Source organism: Puntigrus tetrazona, chromosome 9 (genome assembly GCF_018831695.1).
Source record: "Puntigrus tetrazona isolate hp1 chromosome 9, ASM1883169v1, whole genome shotgun sequence".
Lineage (NCBI taxonomy): Eukaryota > Metazoa > Chordata > Actinopteri > Cypriniformes > Cyprinidae > Puntigrus > Puntigrus tetrazona.
Window position 1 is genome coordinate 13,857,415 of NC_056707.1, and position 22,336 is coordinate 13,879,750.

At 38.4% G+C, this 22,336-nt stretch overlaps 1 protein-coding gene across 16 annotated transcripts in view; it reads left to right on the top strand.

Moving 5' to 3' along the window:
* Positions 1-22,336, top strand: part of neb (nebulin) — a 54,225-nt gene that overhangs the window by 16,283 nt on the left and 15,606 nt on the right. For 13 of the 16 annotated variants that reach the window (XM_043249699.1, XM_043249704.1, XM_043249711.1 and 10 more), the window contains 77 exons: positions 8-319; positions 423-629; positions 786-890; positions 980-1,087; positions 1,173-1,484; positions 1,582-1,785; positions 1,883-1,987; positions 2,173-2,280; positions 2,369-2,680; positions 2,882-3,085; positions 3,205-3,309; positions 3,469-3,576; positions 3,665-3,976; positions 4,109-4,312; positions 4,417-4,521; positions 4,610-4,717; positions 4,835-5,146; positions 5,236-5,439; positions 5,520-5,624; positions 5,717-5,824; positions 5,916-6,227; positions 6,319-6,522; positions 6,744-6,848; positions 6,989-7,096; positions 7,282-7,593; positions 7,689-7,892; positions 7,992-8,096; positions 8,207-8,314; positions 8,422-8,733; positions 8,824-9,027; positions 9,327-9,431; positions 9,532-9,639; positions 9,788-10,099; positions 10,196-10,300; positions 10,428-10,526; positions 10,762-10,863; positions 10,960-11,067; positions 11,143-11,454; positions 11,576-11,680; positions 11,780-11,884; positions 11,986-12,090; positions 12,183-12,290; positions 12,474-12,584; positions 12,693-12,890; positions 12,969-13,073; positions 13,165-13,269; positions 13,367-13,471; positions 13,559-13,666; positions 13,770-13,883; positions 13,981-14,178; positions 14,322-14,426; positions 14,515-14,619; positions 14,709-14,816; positions 14,902-15,009; positions 15,094-15,201; positions 15,292-15,396; positions 15,494-15,598; positions 15,717-15,815; positions 15,902-16,006; positions 16,104-16,208; positions 16,889-16,993; positions 17,090-17,194; positions 17,285-17,389; positions 17,487-17,591; positions 17,693-17,797; positions 17,900-18,004; positions 18,858-18,962; positions 19,875-19,976; positions 20,113-20,220; positions 20,318-20,422; positions 20,520-20,624; positions 20,710-20,814; positions 20,894-20,998; positions 21,091-21,201; positions 21,290-21,400; positions 21,481-21,582; positions 22,159-22,263. In XM_043249699.1, the coding sequence (XP_043105634.1) occupies positions 8-319; positions 423-629; positions 786-890; positions 980-1,087; positions 1,173-1,484; positions 1,582-1,785; positions 1,883-1,987; positions 2,173-2,280; positions 2,369-2,680; positions 2,882-3,085; positions 3,205-3,309; positions 3,469-3,576; positions 3,665-3,976; positions 4,109-4,312; positions 4,417-4,521; positions 4,610-4,717; positions 4,835-5,146; positions 5,236-5,439; positions 5,520-5,624; positions 5,717-5,824; positions 5,916-6,227; positions 6,319-6,522; positions 6,744-6,848; positions 6,989-7,096; positions 7,282-7,593; positions 7,689-7,892; positions 7,992-8,096; positions 8,207-8,314; positions 8,422-8,733; positions 8,824-9,027; positions 9,327-9,431; positions 9,532-9,639; positions 9,788-10,099; positions 10,196-10,300; positions 10,428-10,526; positions 10,762-10,863; positions 10,960-11,067; positions 11,143-11,454; positions 11,576-11,680; positions 11,780-11,884; positions 11,986-12,090; positions 12,183-12,290; positions 12,474-12,584; positions 12,693-12,890; positions 12,969-13,073; positions 13,165-13,269; positions 13,367-13,471; positions 13,559-13,666; positions 13,770-13,883; positions 13,981-14,178; positions 14,322-14,426; positions 14,515-14,619; positions 14,709-14,816; positions 14,902-15,009; positions 15,094-15,201; positions 15,292-15,396; positions 15,494-15,598; positions 15,717-15,815; positions 15,902-16,006; positions 16,104-16,208; positions 16,889-16,993; positions 17,090-17,194; positions 17,285-17,389; positions 17,487-17,591; positions 17,693-17,797; positions 17,900-18,004; positions 18,858-18,962; positions 19,875-19,976; positions 20,113-20,220; positions 20,318-20,422; positions 20,520-20,624; positions 20,710-20,814; positions 20,894-20,998; positions 21,091-21,201; positions 21,290-21,400; positions 21,481-21,582; positions 22,159-22,263 (11,187 nt within the window). Of the gene's footprint in view, positions 1-7; positions 320-422; positions 630-785; positions 891-979; positions 1,088-1,172; positions 1,485-1,581; positions 1,786-1,882; positions 1,988-2,172; positions 2,281-2,368; positions 2,681-2,881; positions 3,086-3,204; positions 3,310-3,468; positions 3,577-3,664; positions 3,977-4,108; positions 4,313-4,416; positions 4,522-4,609; positions 4,718-4,834; positions 5,147-5,235; positions 5,440-5,519; positions 5,625-5,716; positions 5,825-5,915; positions 6,228-6,318; positions 6,523-6,743; positions 6,849-6,988; positions 7,097-7,281; positions 7,594-7,688; positions 7,893-7,991; positions 8,097-8,206; positions 8,315-8,421; positions 8,734-8,823; positions 9,028-9,326; positions 9,432-9,531; positions 9,640-9,787; positions 10,100-10,195; positions 10,301-10,427; positions 10,527-10,761; positions 10,864-10,959; positions 11,068-11,142; positions 11,455-11,575; positions 11,681-11,779; positions 11,885-11,985; positions 12,091-12,182; positions 12,291-12,473; positions 12,585-12,692; positions 12,891-12,968; positions 13,074-13,164; positions 13,270-13,366; positions 13,472-13,558; positions 13,667-13,769; positions 13,884-13,980; positions 14,179-14,321; positions 14,427-14,514; positions 14,620-14,708; positions 14,817-14,901; positions 15,010-15,093; positions 15,202-15,291; positions 15,397-15,493; positions 15,599-15,716; positions 15,816-15,901; positions 16,007-16,103; positions 16,209-16,888; positions 16,994-17,089; positions 17,195-17,284; positions 17,390-17,486; positions 17,592-17,692; positions 17,798-17,899; positions 18,005-18,386; positions 18,489-18,857; positions 18,963-19,874; positions 19,977-20,112; positions 20,221-20,317; positions 20,423-20,519; positions 20,625-20,709; positions 20,815-20,893; positions 20,999-21,090; positions 21,202-21,289; positions 21,401-21,480; positions 21,583-22,158; positions 22,264-22,336 lie in introns of all 16 variants that reach the window. The other 3 variants (XM_043249700.1, XM_043249706.1, XM_043249703.1) reach the window with 1 other exon arrangement.

Genomic DNA, 22,336 nt, shown 5'->3' on the forward strand with positions numbered 1-22,336 from the left:
ATTACAGTACAAGTATAAAAAGGAGTACAACAAAGCAAGAGGACATCATGTTGGCTTCCGTAGCATCCAAGACGACCCCTTGCTGGTTCATTACATGGAGGTGGCTAGGATACAGAGTGATAAACTATACAAGAAGGATTATCACAAGTCCAAGCTGAAGTATCATTCCCCTGTGGACATGCTGAGTGTCGTTCATGCTAAGCAGGCCACGGCTGCTCAAACCTTTGCTGGATACAGGCAGATCCTCACACATTATAAAGTTCTGCCTGATGCCATGAACCTAGAGCTAGCCCGCAATATGCAGGCAATCGCAAGCGATGTGAGTCGAGATTGTGTTCAATGTATTTTAAATGTTTAGTGTGTTTTTTTAAACACTTTATTATTTCAGTTTGATTTTATATTAATCCTCTCTTATTTTGCAGAACATCTACAAGTCCGAGTATAACAGTTACATCAAAGGAGTTGGATGGATTCCCATTGGATCTCTGGATGTTGAGAAAGCTAAGACTGCTAGCCGGATAGGCAGCGAGAAACAGTACCGTACACATCCCTGTAACTTCAAGTTCACTAAAGACATGGATTCCATGGATCTAGTCCTAGCCTCAGCCAACAATGAAATCCAAAACAAGGTGAAAGTTAAAACTGTAGACTTTGAGCTTTTCTTTTAATTAACTTAATTATTAGGTTTGGTCAATTGACTTTCTGTTTAGAGACACATGATTATAGTTTCATTAACCAGTATGTTTCAGAATAATTTAAAATGGTCCCATATATTCTTTCTTCAGCAAAAGTATACTGCAGCCTGGGAACAGGACAAAACCAAAATTCACATTATGCCAGATTCAATGGAAGTGGCTCTTGCTCGTCAAAATAAAGTTAACTACAGTGAGGTAAGTTATGTCACCAGATTCATTGCTGAATAATTGCAAACAGTAATTGTCATTAAGCATTGAATTAATCTTTTAATTTTCTTTCTTAGAAACTATATAAACTTGCCAATGAACTAGCAAAGAAAAAGGGTTACGATCTACGTGCTGACGCAATTCCAATTCTGGCTGCAAAAGCATCATGTGCTATTGCTAGTAATGTAAGTTTTTTTTCTTATTGAACCCAGTATTTCATTAGTGTATCCTTGTCAGAATGTAATGGGCATTTTAATGGACTTTAAACAGTACAAATACAAGACTGGTTATCGTAAGCAAGTTGGTCATCACATTGGAGCTCGCAGCATCCAGGATGATCCTCTGCTCATGCTGGCTTTGAACTCAGCTAGGATTGCTAGTGATGCTCTCTATAAGAAAGACTTCAACAAGTCCAAGACCAAGTTCCACCTCCCAGTAGACATGATAGCTTTTGAGCTGGCCAAGAAGAACCAGATCCAGGTCAATGATGCCAACTATAGAACCTACCTGCACAACTGGACCTGCCTGCCCGACTCCAATGATGTTGTCCAGGCCAGACAAGTCTATGATATCCAGAGTAATGTAAGTCTTATTTTCTGTTTTGTACATATATAAATAAGGCTGATGGCTCATCCTTATGAAACTTGTAAGCACTCTCTCCATACATGTCTGCTATTAGGCGGTATATAAGGCAGATCTGAAGTGGCTTCAAGGTCTCGGATGGGTCCCCATTGGTTCGCTTGATGTCGAGAAAGTGAAAAAGGCTGGAGAAATCCTAAGTGAAAAGAAGTATCGTCAGCACCCAAGCAACTTTAAGTTCACTTGTACAGCTGAAGACATGCCACTGGTCTTGGCCAAAGCCAATAATGATATTATGAACAAGGTACATTTACATTTGATGTCTAGAACCGTATGACAACTTTCAAAATTATTGTTTGTGACATCAGTTTTGATACTTAATTCTCTCTTCATTCTGACAGTCAAAATATGTTGAAGCCTGGAATAATGATAAAACAAAGATTCACATCATGCCAGACTCAATGGATGTGGTTCTTGCAAAGCAAAACAAAGTCAACTATAGTGAGGTCAGTATTTCAGATTTACAGTTGAGTATTCAATTCTATTTATACATATTCTTTTTTACAGTTAAGCAAATATTCTAAATATTAACCCTGAGTCACACTGTAGACTAAGAGCGATGCACATTGGTTAGTATTGCTATTCTGCTGTTGCCAATTTTTTTAAATATTTTGTCTGATTTGCTCTGCAGAAACAATACAAACTTGCCAATGAACTGGCCAAGAAGAAGGGTTATGATTTGCGCAACGATGCCATATCTGTCATTGCAGCCAAAGCCTCCCGGAACATTGCTAGTGATGTAAGTACAATAAAGTGATTAGGCAGTGTATGTCACATTGTGTAAATACTGCCATTTTCTACACTGAGAATAACATTGTTTTTTGCAGTACAAGTACAAGGCTGGTTATCGTAAGCAAGTTGGTCATCATATTGGAGCCCGCAGCATTCAAGATGATCCTCTGCTCATGCTGGCTTTGAACTCAGCTAGGATTGCTAGTGATGCTCTCTACAAGAAAGATTTTAACAAGTCCAAGACCAAGTTCCACCTCCCTGTAGACATGATAGCTTTTGAGCTGGCCAAGAAGAACCAGATCCAGGTCAATGATGCCAACTACAGAACCTACCTGCACAACTGGACCTGCCTGCCCGACTCCAATGATGTTGTCCAGGCCAGACATGTCTATGACCTCCAGAGTAACGTACGTGTTATCCAGCTTCTGTTGAGCATCATTAATTTTTCAATTTCTGTATCTTCATTAAATTGACTGTTTTATATTATAATTTGTAGCTGGTGTGTAATGGAAAGATAAATTGTTTGGGTGTCTGTTGTCTTATTGATGTGGAGAACTGTATGGAGTCACTAACAGGTATTCTTTCCACTTGTGTGTATCCACTTATAGGCGGTGTACAAGGCTGATCTGAAATGGCTTCAAGGTCTCGGATGGGTTCCCATTGGTTCAGTGGATGTTGAGAAAGTGAAAAAGGCAGGCGAAATCCTGAGCGAAAAGAAGTATCGTCAGCACCCAAGCAACTTTAAATACACCATGAACGTGCAAGACATGCCGATAGCCTTGGCTAAAGCCAATAACGATGTCATGAACAAGGTAACTTCTCAAGCAATTAAACATATGCATATGTAATTTCTAAGCACATGTTATTACATATATTTTAGACAGTTATTGTGTGGTTGTGTTTTTTTTTATTTCATATACTTATCTGACAGCAACTATATATTGATGCATGGAACAAAGACAAAACAAAGATCCATATTATGCCAGATGCTATGGACATTGTACTTGCAAAACAAAACAAGACCAACTACAGTCTGGTAAGTATGACACACCATTGGCCTCTTATTTATTCATAATGGTTGTCTTTAGTTAATAATAATATTATATATATAATATATATATATATATATATATATATATATATATATATATAATATAATATAATATAATAACTACTCATTTAATTTCTTTCTAAGAAATTATATAAGCTTGCAAATGAGGAAGCTAAAAAGAAGGGCTATGACATGCGAAATGATGCCATCTCCATCAAAGCAGCTAAGGCCTCCAGGGATATTGCCAGTGATGTGAGTATTTTGAGTTATTACATCTATAATTAACCAAAATATTCTATGGAACTAATGTATACCTTAACCTGCTTTTTGTTTTAAACAGTACAAATACAAGACTGGCTATCGTAAGCAAGTTGGTCATCACATCGGAGCCCGCAGCATCCAGGATGATCCTCTGCTCATGCTGGCTTTGAACTCAGCTAGGATTGCTAGTGATGCTCTCTACAAGAAGGACTTTAACAAGTCCAAGACCAAGTTCCACCTCCCAGTAGACATGATAGCTTTTGAGCTGGCCAAGAAGAACCAGATCCAGGTCAATGATGCCAACTACAGAACCTACCTGCACAACTGGACCTGCCTGCCCGACTCCAATGATGTTGTACAGGCCAGACATGTCTATGACCTCCAGAGTGATGTAAGTATGCTACGTGTAAACTTGCTACATTCATAAATTGCTAAGTAAAATCTCCATGTTTCATATACCTAGTTTATAGAAACATATTTATTCACTATGTTGTTAAAATGTTTATGATATGTTTATTCTCAGGCGGTGTACAAAGCTGATTTAAAATGGCTTCAAGGTCTTGGGTGGGTTCCCATCGGTTCGGTTGATGTTGAGAAAGTGAAAAAGGCTGGAGAAATTTTAAGTGAAAGGAAGTATCGTCAGCACCCAAGCAACTTTAAGTTCACTTGTACAGCTGAAGACATGCCATTGGCCTTGGCCAAAGCCAATGCAAACATCATGAACAAAGTAGGCTACTTTGATCAATAGCACAATTTTCTTCTCTTTTCCAATCTAATTTGTAAAGATAATTTGCATTTTATATTTATATATATTTTCTCCTTACATTATAGAAAAGCTATATCGAAGCTTGGGAAAAGGATAAGACCAAGATCCACGTCATGCCAGATACAATGGAAATTGTGCTTGCTAAACAGAACAAAGTTAATTACAGTTTGGTGAGTCATTAATTTTAAGTCTCAAATTGAAGCTCAGAAGTTATATTTGTTTTCCTCATATTTCCTTTTCTACTTAATCCTACTCCAGAAACAATACAAGCTTGCTAATGAGGAGGCCAAAAAGAAAGGCTATGACATCCGTGGTGATGCCATTTCAATTAAAGCAGCTAAAGCCTCTCGAGATATCATCAGTGATGTAAGTGCTCTTTTTTTGTCCTTCATTCATAGTCTTAAGGTTCAAGGTCCCGAATGTGTCAAAGTGCTTATTACGAGTTTTAGCCACTCTTATTGCTCTTTAATTCTCCAACTGTAGTACAAGTACAAGACTGGTTATCGTAAGCAAGTTGGTCATCACATTGGAGCCCTGAGTATCCAGGATGATCCTCTGCTCATGCTGGCTTTGAACTCAGCTAGGATTGCTAGTGATGCTCTCTACAAGAAAGATTTTAACAAGTCCAAGACTAAGTTCCACTTGCCAGTAGACATGATAGCTTTTGAGCTGGCCAAGAAGAACCAGATCCAGGTCAATGATGCCAACTACAGAACCTACCTGCACAACTGGACCTGTCTGCCCGACTCCAATGATGTTGTCCAGGCCAGACATGTCTATGACCTCCAGAGTGATGTAAGTCTGATGAAAGTCTTGTTGGCTTTTATTGTTTCCTTTTGTAGATTATTCAATTTTTTTACAATTATTTTTGTATGACCATTTAGGCGGTGTACAAAGCTGATCTGAAATGGCTTCAAGGAATCGGATGGGTTCCTATTGGTTCAGTAGATGTTGAGAAAGCTAAAAAGGCTGGAGAAGTCCTGAGTGAAAGGAAGTACCGCCAACACCCAAGCAACTTCAAGTTCACCCTTACAACTGAGGACATGCCAGTAGTTTTAGCTAAAAATAATGCTTCTACAATGAACAAGGTAAATCTTCTCAGTAGGTTTCTCAACTCGAGAACCATCACAAATACCTTAAAGGTTTAAATATTCTAATTTTGTTACAGAAACTTTACACAGAAGCCTGGGAGAAGGATAAAACCAAAATCCATGTTATGCCTGACTGTATGGAAGTTCTTTTGGCAAAGCAAAACAATATAAACTACAGTGAGGTATATATATGTTTGAAATTGTTTCTTTGTAAAAAAAAAAAACTCTTTAAATTTGTATTAACAACACTGTTTTTTCTTCTTTTTTTTTTTAGAAAAGATATAAACTTGCCAACGAAGAATCTAAGAAGAAGGGCTATGATTTGCGTGGTGATGCTATTTCTGTCAAAGCAGCTAAGGCTTCCAGGGATATTATCAGTGATGTGAGTGCTTGTTAGAACAGCTTGTTGTTTGTGTCATACACTCTTTACTGTGCAATAAGTGCCTGCTGAAACCCTTTAAATTTTTTTTTAGTACAAGTACAAGACTGGTTATCGTAAGCAAGTTGGTCATCATATTGGAGCCCTCAGTGTCCGAGATGATCCTCTAATCATGCTGGCCTTGAACTCAGCTAAGATTGCTAGTGATGCTCTTTACAAGAAGGACTTCAACAAGTCCAAGACCAAGTTCCACCTCCCAGTAGACTTGCTGTCTCTTGAACTGGCCAAGAAATGCCAGATCCAAGTTAATGATGCCAACTACAGAACCTACCTGCACAACTGGACCTGCCTGCCCGACTCCAATGACGTCGTCCAGGCCAGAAAAGTGTATGACCTGCGTAGCGATGTACGTTTGAAAAATGCCACAAATATTTATACAGATTTTTAAAAAAATTATTGTATATTAACTAAAAAGTTGCATTTCTTCTTCACCTTAGGCTGTGTACAAAGCAGACATGGAGTTTATGACTGGTGTAGGATGGGTCCCAATTGGCTCTATTGAAGTCCTGAAAGCAAAGAAAGCAGCTGAGATTCTCAGTGATAGACTCTACAGACAGAAACCAGACAAATTTAAATATACACAAGACATGCAGTCTATGCCTTTGGTCCTTGCCAAGGCAAATGCCCAAATTATGGATCAGGTTAGTAGAATAAAAAAGTCAAATGACTGGAATCCAGCTAAACTGTCAGCAAAATTTCTGTAGAACACAATATCAATTACTATGTAAAATATCATGCATATTATTTTGGGTAAATTATTAATTTTGTGTTTATGTTGATTCATTGCAGGATGTTTTAATGTTCCACAATAACTACTCTCGCAGTATTGAAACAGTCACTAAAACCTTTTTTTCCATTTTAGCGCCAATACCATGCAGCATGGGAGAGTGACAAGGTCAAAATCCATATCCCTGCTGATACCCCAGAGATTGTGCTCTCAAGTGCTAATGCAATGAACAATAGTAGGGTAAGAATCACTTCTATATAATAGTTCTTTCCTCATTATATATTTGTTTAGTTGGTAAACTAAAAAAAGTCTGTTTAATTTCCAAAATTAGTCCTATTCATTATTTCACTTAAAAAGAGAAATTAAAATGTTCCTTTCAGAAACTGTACAGACAAGCAGTTGAGGACATCTTCAAAAAAGGCTATGACCTCAAATCTGATGCTGTCGCCATCAAAGCTGCCAAAGCATCCAGAGACATTATTAGTGATGTGAGTATATACATTCTTACCATTTGCTTATATTACAAGCTGACTGCTGCAGTCTCTATATGGTTGCAAAAATATAAATAGGAATCATCTTTAAAGCTAAAGCATCATGTCCCATTGCTAGCAATGTACCGGGCAAGCTGTTTATTTATCATAATGTAATGGGCATTTTAATGTTTTTTTCACAGTACAAGTACAAGGCTGGTTATCGTAAGCAAGTTGGTCATCATATTGGGGCTCTCAGTGTCCGAGATGATCCTCTGATCATGCTGGCCTTGAACTCAGCTAAGATTGCAAGTGATGCTCTCTACAAGAAGGACTTCAACAAGTCCAAGACCAAGTTCCACCTCCCAGTAGACTTGCTGTCTCTTGAACTGGCCAAGAAGTGCCAGATCCAGGTCAATGATGCTAACTACAGAACCTACCTGCACAACTGGACTTGCCTGCCCGACTCCAATGACGTCGTCCAGGCCAGGAAGGTCTATGATCTTCAGAGTGATGTGAGTTTCTGTGGAGTTTTAATTTGTAACCATGAGTAGACCTACCTTATGCTACCATCATTGTTGTATTGTATTCTTCTATTTTCTGCTATCAGGCTGTGTATAAAGCTGATATGGAGTGGATCAGAGGTACAGGATGGGTACCCATAGGCTCAGTTGATGTAGAGAAGGCTAAAAAGGCTGCTGAGATTCTGAGTGAAAGGAAGTACAGACAGCATCCAAGCAACTTCAAGTATACATGCAAGACAGATGGTGTACCTTTTGCTCTTGCCCAAGCTAATGCCAAGATCATGGACAAGGTATTATTTTAGCTGTTTAAAATCACTGCTGCTGAGTGAGATTTTGTAGACCAGAGGTGAATGCATCTAACTTTTTTCCCCATTATTATTGCATTGCAGAATGCATATGTTGATGCTTGGAATAAGGAGAAGATCCATATCCATGTCATGCCAGACACACCTGAGATTATTCTTGGAAAACAAAACAAACTCAATACAAGCATCGTAAGTACAGCATTGTTTTGTAGTGACCAATAAATCAGAAATAAATGCACACTCATTTAGTTTTTAATCCTGTTAAATCGGTATGTGTTGCTTCATCATATTCTTTGCAGAAATATTACCGTCAAGACTACGAGGAGAGCCTTAAGAAGGGCTACTTCCTGCCCAAGGATGCTGTCTCTGTGAAATCTGCCAAGGCTTCCAGAGACATCATTAGCGATGTAAGTCTCAGTGTGGATCCTATCCAATAAATTAAGCACACACTATTTCAGCATACACTAATTAAACCATAGTGCTAATTTATTTTCTATGTATTAAAACCTTGCAGTACAAGTACAAAGCAGGATACAGAAAGCAGCAAGGGCACCACATTGGAGCCCTCAGCATCCACGATGATCCCTTGATCATGCTAGCCTTGAACTCAGGCAAGATTTCTAGTGATCTTCTCTACAAGAAAGATTTCAACAAATCCAAGACCAAGTTCAACCTCCCAGTTGACTTGCTGTCTCTTGAGCTGGCCAAGAAGTGCCAGATACAGGTCAACGATGCTAACTACAGAACCTACCTGCACAACTGGACCTGCCTGCCTGACTCCAATGATGTCGTCCAGGCCAGGAAGGTCTATGACCTCCGCAGTGATGTATGTATATGGCTTGTTTTTAACATACTGTGTTGTTTACATTTGTATGTATTGTTACTACATGAATACCTCTTTTTACTTTCAAACTAGGCTGTATACAAAGCCGACCTTGAGTGGATCCGTGGATGTGGCTGGATGCCGCAAGGATCCATTGACGTCATCAAAGCCAAGAATGCTCAGACTATTCTTAATGAAAGGCTGTACCGCCAGCCTCCCAGCACAGTCAAGTTCACCAGTGCTGTGGACTTGCCTGTTATTGTCTTAGCCAAGCAAAACGCCGACATTCTCAGCGATGTAAGCTTATTATGTTTCCTTTTCGTTGGTACTCAAATGTTCAAATTAATGTTCAAATTATGGCTAAACTAAGGTTGAAGAAGTTACTCTAATAGGCATTGAAATAAATAGCACAAAGGTAAAAAATATATACCTTTTATTGTAATTGCTTTGAGTTACTAATCATAATTTCACATTTTTGAAAGAAATATAATTATTATTATATTATAGTACTTATAATTATAAAGTTAATTAGAAATGTAAAGTTGTACAAATTTCTTTACCCTTTTCTATTATTTGAATTTTGATTTTGTTCACAGAGAAAATACAGAGAAGCATGGGACAAAGATAAGACATCTATCCACATCATGCCAAATACACCTGCCATTGAGTTGTCCAGAGCCAATGCCATTGCTGTCAGCAATGTAAGCAAAGTCACATGAGTATTACTAAAATGAATTATATTTTGTGAGCTTAATATGCTTTTAATGTCTTTTAAATTATCACTTTTTTGTCCTGTTGCAGAAAATGTATACAAAAAACTGGGATGCTACTAAGGCGAAGGGATACCACATCAAAGAGGATGCTGTGTCTGTGATCAAGGCTAAAGCATCCAGAGATATAGCCAGTGACGTAAGACATCACAATGTCATGTTTTTTTTTTTGTCTGTTTTCTAAATCTTTCTTATATTAGTAATGGTCTAACATTTTGGCATTTAAATCCCCTTTCTGCTCTTTAAGAGTAACGCTTACAACCACTTTAATCACCTTTTAAATGCAGTACAAGTACAAGGCTGGTTATCGTCAACAAGTTGGTCATCATATTGGGGCCCTCAGTGTCAGAGATGATCCTCTGATCATGCTGGCCTTGAACTCAGCTAAGATTGCTAGTGATGCTCTCTACAAGAAGGACTTCAACAAGTCCAAGACCAAGTTCCACCTCCCAGTAGACCTGCTGTCTCTTGAACTGGCCAAGAAGTGCCAGATCCAGGTCAATGATGCCAACTACAGAACCTACCTGCACAACTGGACCTGCCTGCCCGACTCCAATGATGTTGTACAGGCCAGGAAGGTCTATGATCTGCGTAGTGATGTAAATTGAGTTTTAATTCTTTTTTTGTTGTTGTTTTTGTTTTTATCTACAAAATAGAGTGTAAGACATTGTTTCATTTGATTGTTTTATGTTTAGGCTGTGTACAAAGCTGACTTAGAGTGGCTCAGGGGATGCGGATGGATTCCGCATGAGTCTGTTGAAGTCATCAAAGTGAGGAATGCCCAAAAGATCCTGGCTGAAGTAAGTCATTTTGCAGTATATACTGTTATTGCCTCTACTGGTACTTATACAATTGGAGGTACTACTACGTCTACCATTTCTATGCTTCAAATTAAATGGACCAATGATTTTTTTTTCTGATTTACAGAGAGGCTACCGTGTGAAACTGGATGAGCAGAAATATACTACACCCATTGAAAGAATTGACTTTGTGCGCTCCAAAAATGCTGCTAATGTGCTTGATGAGGTGAGCAAGAAGACATAATATGAAATAATCATGCAGTCGTACAAAACTGTAATTACATAAAAAGAGATAATCAGAGAGTATTATAAGCAATTTCCATAGATGCTACAATTATAAAATAAAGCTTAGGTTTATTTATAAGGTTATATTATTTGTTTTTTACTATTACTCCATGGCATTAGTTTCATGTGTGGTTTTCAGATATGACTGTTCTCTAAGTATTTCTTTTTTTTCTTAGGCTAAGTATCGCGAGGCCTGGCACCAGGACAAGATTAAATACACACTGACAGACTCTCCAGTTTTGGCTACAGCCAGGGAAGTGTCCAAAATGTACCACCCGGTAATGCAATTTTTCTTTTTGAGAAATAAATGTTTATGTAATAATTGCTTCAAGGTGAATACTAACAGAAATTCCATTTTTAAATGCCACTTGTAGCACTTCTACACCAAAAACTGGAACAAGACCAAGGCTACATCATACTTCATGCCTGGGGATGCAGTTCCAATTAAACAATGCATCCAGACCACTAAAGTACAGAGTCATGTAAGTAAATATGGAACACTATACTTAAACCTATTTCACTTTAATTTCACAACTAAATGATCCTCTTTTTTGCAGTACAAGTACAAAGAGGGTTACCGTAAGCAAGTTGGTCATCACATTGGAGCCCTCAGTGTCCAGGATGATCCTTTGCTCATGCTGGCCTTGAACTCAGCTAAGATTGCTAGTGATGCTCTCTACAAGAAGGACTTCAACAAGTCCAAGACTAAATTCAACCTTCCAGTTGACATGCTGCAATTTGAACATGCAAAGAAGTGCCAGATCCAAGTCAATGATGATAACTACAGAACTCGCCTGCACAATTGGACCTGCTTGCCTGATCAGAATGATGTCATTCAGGCCCGTAAAGCGTATGACTTAGCCAGTGACGTAAGTATTGGTTAAAGAGGTTTTATAAAATTCTTCTTCTTGTTTATTATAATATGAGAATGAAGGTGAAGGCTTGTTTTATATTGACTCCTCTGAATTTAATATAATACTCTCCCTCCAGAATGTTTACAAAGCAGATCTGGAATGGTTACGTGGTTGTGGATGGGTGGCTGCTGATTGTGTGGAACATGTCAAAGTCCGAAAAGCCCAGGAGATTCTGAATGATGTAAGTTTGACCAGACAGGCCCAACCCCCCCCCCAAATTCTCACTTATAATACAAACCTCCATTATTGTACAACAATGCTTGTTTTTGTCCCCGTGCAGAGACATTACAAGAAGGATGCTAAAGAAAACTTTGGCAGATTTACCCACGTTGTGGATCGCCCTGAGGTTATTCTTGCAAAGGTTAACGCCTTTAACCTCAGTGATGTAAGTATGTCTAAGAATTAAGCATTTTTCGTCTTCATAGAAAAAAACCTGGTGTGATGAGGTTAACTTATCTATCACGTCAATCTTTTGTTGTTACTCAGCTGAAGTACAAAGAATCATTTAATCTGGAGAAGGGCCACTACATCGGATCTGAGGATACACCTCAGCTGGCTCACTCTAGAGAGGTTGCAAAGATTATCAGTGAGGTAACAATTCCCATTAAAGACTTGTTTGTATGTATTTGAATTTTATTTTTGTGATATATCACATTAAGAATGCTTTGTTGCTGTTACTGTAGAAATTGTACAAAGTCAACTGGGATGAGAGCAAAGCCACTGGCTACCAGCTGAATCATGAATATATACCAGTACAACAAGCCAAGAGGACCAGAGACATAATCAGTAATGTAAGTATCAATGTTAAACAAATGAATAAGTATTAAATAGAATAGACCCATTACTTATTGCCACAGTGCTGTACTACACATATATTGTAAATGATACTTAATGATACTTTTTCCTTCAAACATGGTTAAAACTGGTTTATAAATGATATAAACAATTATTATTTTTGCATTAATATCCTACAGTATAAGTACCTTAATGCTCATGAGAAAGCCAAAGGCCACTACATGGCTTCAACACTGGTTGACTTCCCCGAGGTGATTCGCTATGGTCAAATGGAGAAAATGAAGAATATGGTCAGTGGTTTTTATAATTATTATGCCTGAGTTCTAAGTTCTTTGACATTTACTTCTTTAATTTATATTTTAATTCTTTATTGAACATAATTTTTTTTGTTCCTACAGAGAGACTACCACAAAGCCTACAATGAAACCAAAACTAAGCTCCACATTCCTTCTGATATGATCAGCCATGTGGTTGCCAAGAAATGTCAGAATATCCTGAGTGATGTACTATACCGTACATACCTGCACCAGTGGACTTGCCACCCTGATCAGAACGATGCCATCCGTGCTCGCAAGGCCAATGAGATCTTGAGTGATGTAGGTTATGGTTACAGTCATACTTACACTGGGTCAGGTTTGTTGAATGGCTGCATTTAAATAATTTATCCTTGGCAGGTGTTCTATAAAGATGACCTGAACTGGATGAAGGGCATTGGTTGTTACGCCTGGGATACTCCTGAGATTGTACGTGCCAAGAAGTCATATGAGCTTCAGAGTGATGTGAGTAACATTTCTGCAACTCGTTTAGCCATTGACAATGAAGAGACATTGTTTTCACTTGTTTGAGAGTTTATTGTTTGTTTCCACACAGATTAAATATAAGGCAGAAGGCAAGAAGGAATGGAACAACTACTCCATTGTGACAGATACACCTGTATATGTGACTGCCATTCTGGGCCACACTTGGGCCAGTGAGGTTAGAACTCCTCCTTTAACTTCTCCCATGAATTGCTTGCTGAAATACTTAAATGGTATTAAGAGCATATGCTGCATATTTCATGTTTTATCCACAGCTGAATTACAGAGAGGCATATCATAAGGAGAAACACATTTACACCACTGTTCTGGACACCTGTGACTATGCAAGATGTTTCAACCTGAAGGAGATCTACAGCACCGTAAGCCTGCATGAAAACCACTAAAAATGCTGAGCTACTGGTTAAATTGGTTGTTCCAGTTTCTGAAATACCTTTGTGTGCATTTAGAAAGCCTATTCTGCAGCTTGGGACAAGATCAAGGCCAAGAGCTACAACATTCCTCATGATTCTCATGCCTTAGTCCATGCCAAACAACAGAAGGTTGTCTTGAGCAATGTGAGTCTCTCTTCACCAGTCTCTTCTCCAATTCTTGCCTCCATAGAAAGATAACTGATTGTCCTAACCATACTGGACATTGCACCTTCTTTGGTTTCTGTAGGTTAAATACAAGGAAGATTATGAGAAGTTTAAGACCCTGTACAGCCTGCCTAAATGTCTTGAGGATGACCCTGCTACTGCAAGATGTATCAAAGCTGGAAAACTGGTTCTTGATGTGAGTAAAGCATCAGATAAGGTTCAGTTTTTTAACTTAACTTACCAACTGTCAAAATAATAACAATTTCTTTGTAACATTTTGTTTTTTCCATTAGCGCCTGTACAAAGACAAATATGAAAAGACCAAGGCAAAGGTCCACGTACCTCCCGATATGCTTGACATTGTAGCTGCACGTACTACTCAGAAGATTGTCAGTGGGGTTGACTACCGTAAATATCTGCACCAGTGGATCTGCCTGCCTGACATGCAGGTGTATGTGCAAGCTCGCAAGGTCAACGAGCAACTGAGTGACGTGAGTAATACCTTTACCTCCAAACAAGCTACAGATATTTGTATACTGTCATGTATACTGTAGGTTCCAGTGGTTTAAGTAAGATTACTTACCAGTCTAAGGTCTCTTGATAGCTATAGCCTTCACATTGCATCTCATTTCAGATCTTCTACAAAGATGACCTCAACTGGTTGAAGGGTATTGGCTGCTATGCTTGGGACACTCCAGAAATTCTTCGTTGTAAGCAATCTATGAAGCTGCAGAGTGAAGTAAGTGTCATTTCATTTTTATTTCAGTTTAGTCTCCCTTTTACATCCTTTCTCATGTTGTCTTCTTCTGTGTGCTGTTTACTTACAGAATCTTTACAGAGCTAAGGGAATTGAGCACTTCAAGGATTACACTGTGGTCACAGACACCCCCGTCTATGAAACATGCAAGCAGAGCGCTAAGAACTTGAGCGAGGTGTCTCCACAAAAACATTAACCAACTTACATTAAAGGGCTTTTACTGTAATTTGAAAATGTTCTAACTACTATACTTTTTGTCGACAGCTTAACTATCGTCATGACTATGTTACAAACGTCATGGGCAAAAATACTGCTCCTGCTGTGACTGTCGATACTGAAAGGGCTCGTCAAGCCAACTACATCCAGAGCGACGTATGATGCCTCTTAATAATACATAAGAATTGTACTCATCTCTGCATTGATGTATGCTTCATATCATTTCCTTTCTTTCTTTCAGAACTTCTACAAAGAGGCCAATAAGATGTTTATGCCCACTGGTTATTCTCTGCCGTATGACACTCCCCTAAACAAACAGGCCAAGTCCAACAGCGTCATCACCAGCAATGTAAGAGAACACCTCAGTTTTCAAAATAAAAAAAAGAGATTAAATGTTATGAATACATCTCATCCAATGTTCCAATGTCTGTAGATGAAGTACAAGGAAGCTTACGAGCTGATGAAAGCCAGGAGCTACAAACTAGGCCCTGAAGGTGTCAACTTTGTCACCATAAGGAAGGCTAACAAAGTTATGAACCAAGTAAGTCCAAGACAAATTTAAAACTTTTCACCTTTGAAATATAAACTTTATCACAAACAAGGATATTAACAAGGTTTCATTTTGTCATAGCGACTGTATCGTCAGAAATATGAGAAGGAAAAGGACAAGATTCACTCTGAGTATGACACACCTGAGATCCGACAGGTTAAGGCCACTCAACAAGCAATCAGTGATGTGAGTATGTTTTTATTATGAATCATGAGTTCTGTCTCACTTTTGGCTACACCCCCTAATTATTTGATGCCCTAATAATGTTTTTTTTCCTATACAGCTGTGCTATAAGGAGAAATACTACAACAGCAGAGGAACTCTTCTGCCCATGCCCATCACCCCAGAACTGATGCATTGCTTCCATGTCAACGAGATCAACAGTGATGTGGGTGTCACCCATGCTACATACACCCACATACTGTGGCATAATGCAAGACATGCATGCATAACATTTCCCATCATGACATTTGTAGAAATGTTAACTAAATTTATATCTTCTACAGCTGAAATATAAAGAGGATTTGCATTGGCTAAGAGGCATTGGCTGCTTTATGGCAGACTCTCCTGAGATGGTCCGAATCCGTGAAATCACCAAGTTCAGAGTAATTATTCATTTACTCATTATGCAGGTAATAATGGTTCATTCTGATTATTTTTGGTACTAATCAGATTTTTTTTTATTTCTTAGAAATCCTATGAGTCTGATGCCAAGAAGAACTTTTCCAACTACAGTGTAGTCCTAGATACACCAGAGTACAAACGTGTGACTGAACTCAAGACCCACATGAGTAATGTGAGTTGTATTATATTGGCCTCAGGCCTAATATCTCACTCCTATTTTAAAGGCTATTCATGTTCTTAAATGTCTCTTTATCTGTTTCTTTCCACAGATTGTGTACCGAGCTGAGGGCAATAAGGAAAAAGCCAAATGCACCACCACTGTGGATGGCTTGGAAATTAAGAGAGCCAAGTGGGCACAGAGTCTGACCAACCATGTAAGTCACTTTCAGCCCTAACCATAATTAAATGTAAATAATGAAAAGAACTTCATCCAGTCTGTGGAGCTGACTTTAGATTGCATACCATTGTATTATTTTTATTTGTCATGCATCTCCTAGCAGCAAACATACAGTATATTTCTGAGTTTCTGATTGGTCAAAATCTGGTAGTGCATTGTTGTGCAGTGTTTCATTCATTTAGTGTACAATGCCGTTTTTTTTCTCTGTAACCATTTACAAAGTTGAAAAGGATACACTACTCAATGTTTTAAAATCTGTTCACATTTTTAAATTGGGTAGTGTATTTCAGCCTTTACGTGTCTTTTCTTAACCTTTACCTTTAGATCATTTGGAATTTGGAATTTGACTAGTTTTAGGTCACATGCTGACACACGCTGTATGTGGATTATTCCAAAAGTGTTTCTGTTAGAGAATACGAAGCTAATATGTGGCTATGAGTAGCATAGTATCTTCTGCTGTTAGTAATTTTATATAAATGGAAAAAAAAACTGTAAATAATCCTATTGTGATGGGCACAAAAATATTAGATTTTTTTTAACAAAAATAATGCAAACAGCCTCCTATTACTTTAAATATTTAATATTTAAATGGTTTACCTGTTCAATTACCATGAGAAAAGTAGATATTCACCATAAAAATATTGTGACTCTTCACAGTTCAAGTACATTGATCTGGCATCCAAGGAGAGGGCCTTCTTCACCCCAGAATCACACACTCCCATTTTGGATCATGCCCGTTCCATGAAAGTGGTGTACAGTGAGGTAATTTGATTATTTAACACTTAGATTATTTTAGCTCCAAATAGCATGTTTTTTTATGCAGACAAGCCTGTAATTATTCTGTTGTATCATCTTTAGAAAAAATACAAGGAACAGTATGAGAAGATGAAGCACAAGTATACTCCCATCCATGACACACCAATCCTGGTTCGTTCCAAGAAAGCCTACCTCAATGCCAGCGATGTAAGTCAAAGAGATGCCTTATTACTTCCTTTGTTGGCCTTTTCATTATCAGTAATAGAGCCTTTCTAACAATCAATCATTCTTCTTTAGTTGCGCTACAAAGAGACCTTTGAACTATCTAAGGGGCACTACCACGCTGACAAGGATGCCCTGGATATTCTCTGTGCCAAGAGGGTCAGAGATGACATCAGTGAGGTCAGTAAACCTAAAGACTTTTGATTACTTTAAACATGAATGTGATTTATTGAAGAGGCCTGTCACTCACTCACTCACTCACTCATTCCTTTTACAGGTCAAATACAGGGAGAAGTACATCAGCACATTGGGTACCTGGAAGTCTATCCCTGACCGCCCAGAGTTCTTCCACAGCAAGATTGTGAGGGACTGCGTCAGTGACGTGAGTATAACTAAAGTGTCCTTCAGATTTCTGTAATTTGTCAGCTTACAGCATCATTGACAGAAACCTTATCTACTCTCACATTTTCTAATCCACTTTAGATCAAGTACAAAGAGGATCTGGACTGGATCAAGGGCATTGGTTGTTATGTGTGGGACACACCTGAGATGGTGCATGCTGAACAGAACAAGGCCCTCTACAGCGAAGTAAAGAGAAGCCACATTTTTTTTACTCCTTTCTACTCATTTACTCAGTACTATGTATAACAAAGCCTCTACTTACTCTCTTCTATCTGTTTTTATTAACAGAGACTCTACAAGGCATCTTATGAGAAAAACAGGGCCAACTTCAAATACACATGTGACACACCATTCTTTGAGGCTGCCAAGAACGCTTCACTTTTGATCAATGATGTAAGTCAATAAAAAGCATGACTTCCTTTCATAATACAATGGTGTATGGATGGCTTAATACAAAGAGAGTAATAGAGAAACAAGAAAAATACAAAGTGTATACTTACATAACCTGTTTCTCTTTCACTGCCTCTTTAATGTGTACAGCTTTAAAGGTAAACCGTTTATTAAACAATTTTGTATATTACCTTGTATATTGTACATGTATACTACCATTTCACATATCTGTTATGTTTATATGTCATTTTCTTCCTTAAAGTCATATTTTTACTAAGATTTCACTTTGAGATTACCTGTAATGACATATTTTCTTCTCTGAATGAGTGCCCATCTTTGCTGCTCTCGAGGCAGTTGTCTTTAACTCCTGTTAAATCCTGAGCAGAGGTCCTACCGCGCTGGCTATGAGAAGACTAAGGATAAGTACACCGTAATTGTAGATGATCCTAGAAACGTCTTGGCTAAGGAGGCCAACAAGTTGAGTCAGGTAAAGCCACCAGCTCCAGCCACCCCCTACGGGTCCATCGCCTGCCACAGGGGCCCGAGCATGAGGTCGTCTCCGATCCACTGGATGGCTCTGTCGCATGGCTTCAGTGTCTCTCGAATCTGTCTCTTTCTCCCCCCTGATTTAGGTCTCTGCTTTGTGTTCCAAAATCCAAAAAGGATTTTCTTAGGTGTGCACAGCTTGGGCCAAATCTGTGTGCTCCAGATACTTCGTCTGAACAGTTGCTCTTTTGAAATCCCTTATCTGGAGTACACAGTTTGGAACTGAGCAACTGTACTTCAGGAGCCAGTTTCCGTCTCTGTCTTCACTTGTGGCATGATTTGTGCATCTGTGTGTTTTCTCAATGGACAGGGAAAATATAAATTCAAGGCCAAGGAGTTACTCAAGAGTGGCTGCAATGAGCTGCTCCGTCCTGACATTCTCGTTGCCATGTACAATTCTGGCATGTGGAGTAAGGTAACCATCTGCCCATTGGTAGTACTCCAAGCCCTGTAGAAATCTCATCTCCCCATCAGTGCACCCCTAACTTCGCCTTTAATGGTCATATGCAGCCTTTAACTATCACTGGTTTGGATTTTGTACCATACCCTGCTTTTCAAACACTGATAACTTTCCATAACTCCATTGATTTTGCTAGGAAAAACAGGTAAAGCAATGTTTCACTTCACAAGCTGTATGTCAGAGAGACTGGCACTATGACTATATAGGAGAGGTAGATTTTAACTGAAAGTTAAGATATGTATTCAGAGGAATGTGACAATTACCTTGGTCTCCCCTACTTTTTTCTCTAGGTTCTGTGAATCAGGTTATAATTTTATAATAAAAAGGAAACAATGATGTACTGGTTACATTAATTAAAATATTAAAAATATATTAAAAATTAATAGCTATGCCTTTAGATACATTTCATGTGTTTAATGGGAAATTCTTTTATAAACAGAAAAATCTATTAAAAAAATACATTCACAGATGATATGCCATGTTCAAAAGTATGCAAAAGAATGAGTATAGAGATGAAGACATTTTACGGTAGTGTTAACTTGTCAGTGTCTTTGTGTATACTGTTGCCTGAAGCCGCTTTTCTCTTCCATCGTTTGACTCCCTGCATGTTCTCTGTATGTAAGTTTGTGTGCAACTTTATAGACTGCTGAATATCCTAGTATCCATAAGTCATTTCTTGCATGCTTTCCACTAGATGAATTTTGTGGAAGGGAAGTTTCATCTTAAATGAGTACTGTTGTGATAATCCCTTCCCTTTCAATGCATGATATTGTCAGCTATTATACAACTTGCCACTTTTAATAATTTTATTATGATTTGCAAATGTGCTTTCTCTGACTATTGTTTCTGGTCCATTACTTCCTGTAGTGGAAGTACAGAGAGCAGTATGAACGTGCCAAGTCTAAGTACACTGCAGTGCTGGATACTCCTGATTACCAAGTTGCCAAGCGCAGCAAGCAGATCAGCGATGTGAGTATCATCACTGTCTGCCTTCCATAACATAGAAAGCATTTGTGCATGCATATAGAAGTTCCTAATTTTCAGTGTCACTTGAAAATCACTCCAATCATTGTATGTGAATACATTAATTTGTTCTCTTCTATAGATCATATATAAGATGGAACACAACAAAACCAAAGCGACAAGTTACACTCTTGGGCATGACACTCCCGTGAGCCAGCACATGAAGAAGGTCAAGGAGATCACCAGCAATGTAGGTTAACCTTTCATTACATTTGCTGAAAGAAGCCAAATTCTTTTTATGTCGGTATATACTTAGTTTCAGATTTCCATTTTTTCTTTTTTTACAGCTGAAATACAAGGAAGTGTATGAAAGAAACAAGGCTCACATCAACATAGCACCTGACGCTCACGACATTCGTGCCGCCAAGGAAGCCTACAAGAACATCAGCAATGTGAGTCTGCATTGATCTTCACTGAGTATCTGTGAAACTGATATGCAAGTCAGCTTCTTATGATGCATCTCATTATTTGTGCTTTTCCTCCTTGTAGCTTGACTACAAGAAGAAGTATGAGGCCACCAAGAACAAATGGATCTGGACTGTGGACAGACCCGATTTTGTCCATGCTGCTAAGAACAGCTTCCAGCAGAGTGATGTTTGTGCCTCTCATATTTCTACCACTGTTTCAGTTATACAGAATAGAAAATCAGATAATTAATTGATTTGTTTGTAATTCACAGGTTGAGTACAAGTACGATAAGGAAATGTTGAAGGGCTGTGTAATGTCTGTTCCTGATGATAAATACACCGTTCTGGCTAAGCAGAACTCTGAACTTGTCAGTGATGTAAGTGCCTTTTTACATATACATTTGCAATTTTTGAGAATCAACATACAAAACTAATAAAAATTGCTCTGTTCTTCAGGTGAAATACAAGGAGAAGTATGAGAAGGCCAAAGGCCAGTACATTGCTGTCCATGACACTCCTCAAATCCTTCATGCTAAATCAGTGGCTAAACTTGTGTCTGAGGTAAGGCACAATGTAATGTTATAATGTGTGTAGATTCATATAAGTACTGTAAAATCTTGAAAAAAAAATCATGTTGTACCATTTATTTGTAGACCAGATACAAGGAAGCAAGCAAAAAGGATCTCCAGTCAGGTGGCTTCACCACTCTTTCTGAAACCCGCGAGACTGCCCACAGCAAAGAGGTTGCCAAAATCACAAGCGCTGTAAGTCTAAATACTTAGTTTTCAGCCCTTTATTACAACAAATTTCATTTGTAGTGATTGAGATCCTAATCTCACAATTGTTTCACAGAAATTGTACAAGGAGAAATTTGAGAAGGAGAAAGGCAAGTCTAATTACAACCAAATGATTGCTCCTCCAGATGTGCAACATGCCATGGAAGTGGCCAAAAACCAAAGCAATGTAAGCAACTAACAAGTATCTGCCTCAAATAATAGTCTCAGACAGAGATCATTGTAAATCCCACGTTTCTTTTTGTATAGATCGCCTATAAGCAGGAGGCTAAAGCCAAGCTAACGTACACTCCGGTTGCTGACCGCCCAGACATCAGGAAAGCCACTCAAGCTGCTAAGCTCGTCAGTGAGGTGAGGGACACTTTACAAGGACAGTTCAAAATCTCACCCATATGTTATTCCAAACACGTAAAACTTTCATTCACATATATCAAACACATGTATATGGTCAATGGCAGCTCAGCTGTGCGTGCTTGACACCCAAGAACAAACTTTATTGCTTCCTGCACACAAAGCAACACATTTGAGCTTCCACGTTAACCATATTTGATGTGCTTTATGTTTGTGCATATAATTATGATTAAGTTCATATGTAATTAAAAACATGCATTAAATCTGTTTATTATATAAAATGACTGTTTTCTAAAAAGCTCAGTTCATATGGACATTTTACAATCTCTTTATGTACTTTTTATAATGTTTTAAAAATTTTGAGGGAGTGGACTTTAAATGGGGAGCCAGAAATCTCCCAGGTTTCCCTAAAATATTTGACTTTCAAAGAAGAACAAAAGTATTGGTTTTGAACGTAAATAATGATATTTTTATTTTAAAAAATGTATTTCCTTTTAGTTTATAATCCTCTGTAGTAGTATTGACACAAATTGTTGTAATAGTAAGTAGTAATGGTTGCCAAAACTGTTCTTGTAGATCGGATACCGTGATAAGGCTCGTCAGGAGGCCAGCCGTGGTGGAACTCTGCTGGGCCGTCCTGATATCACCCTGGCCACTGAGGTGTCCAAACTAACCAGTCAGGTAATACCATTCACAATTCCACACTAGACAAAAATGCAATCCACAGACTTTCATTGTATTTATCCGCAAGCAA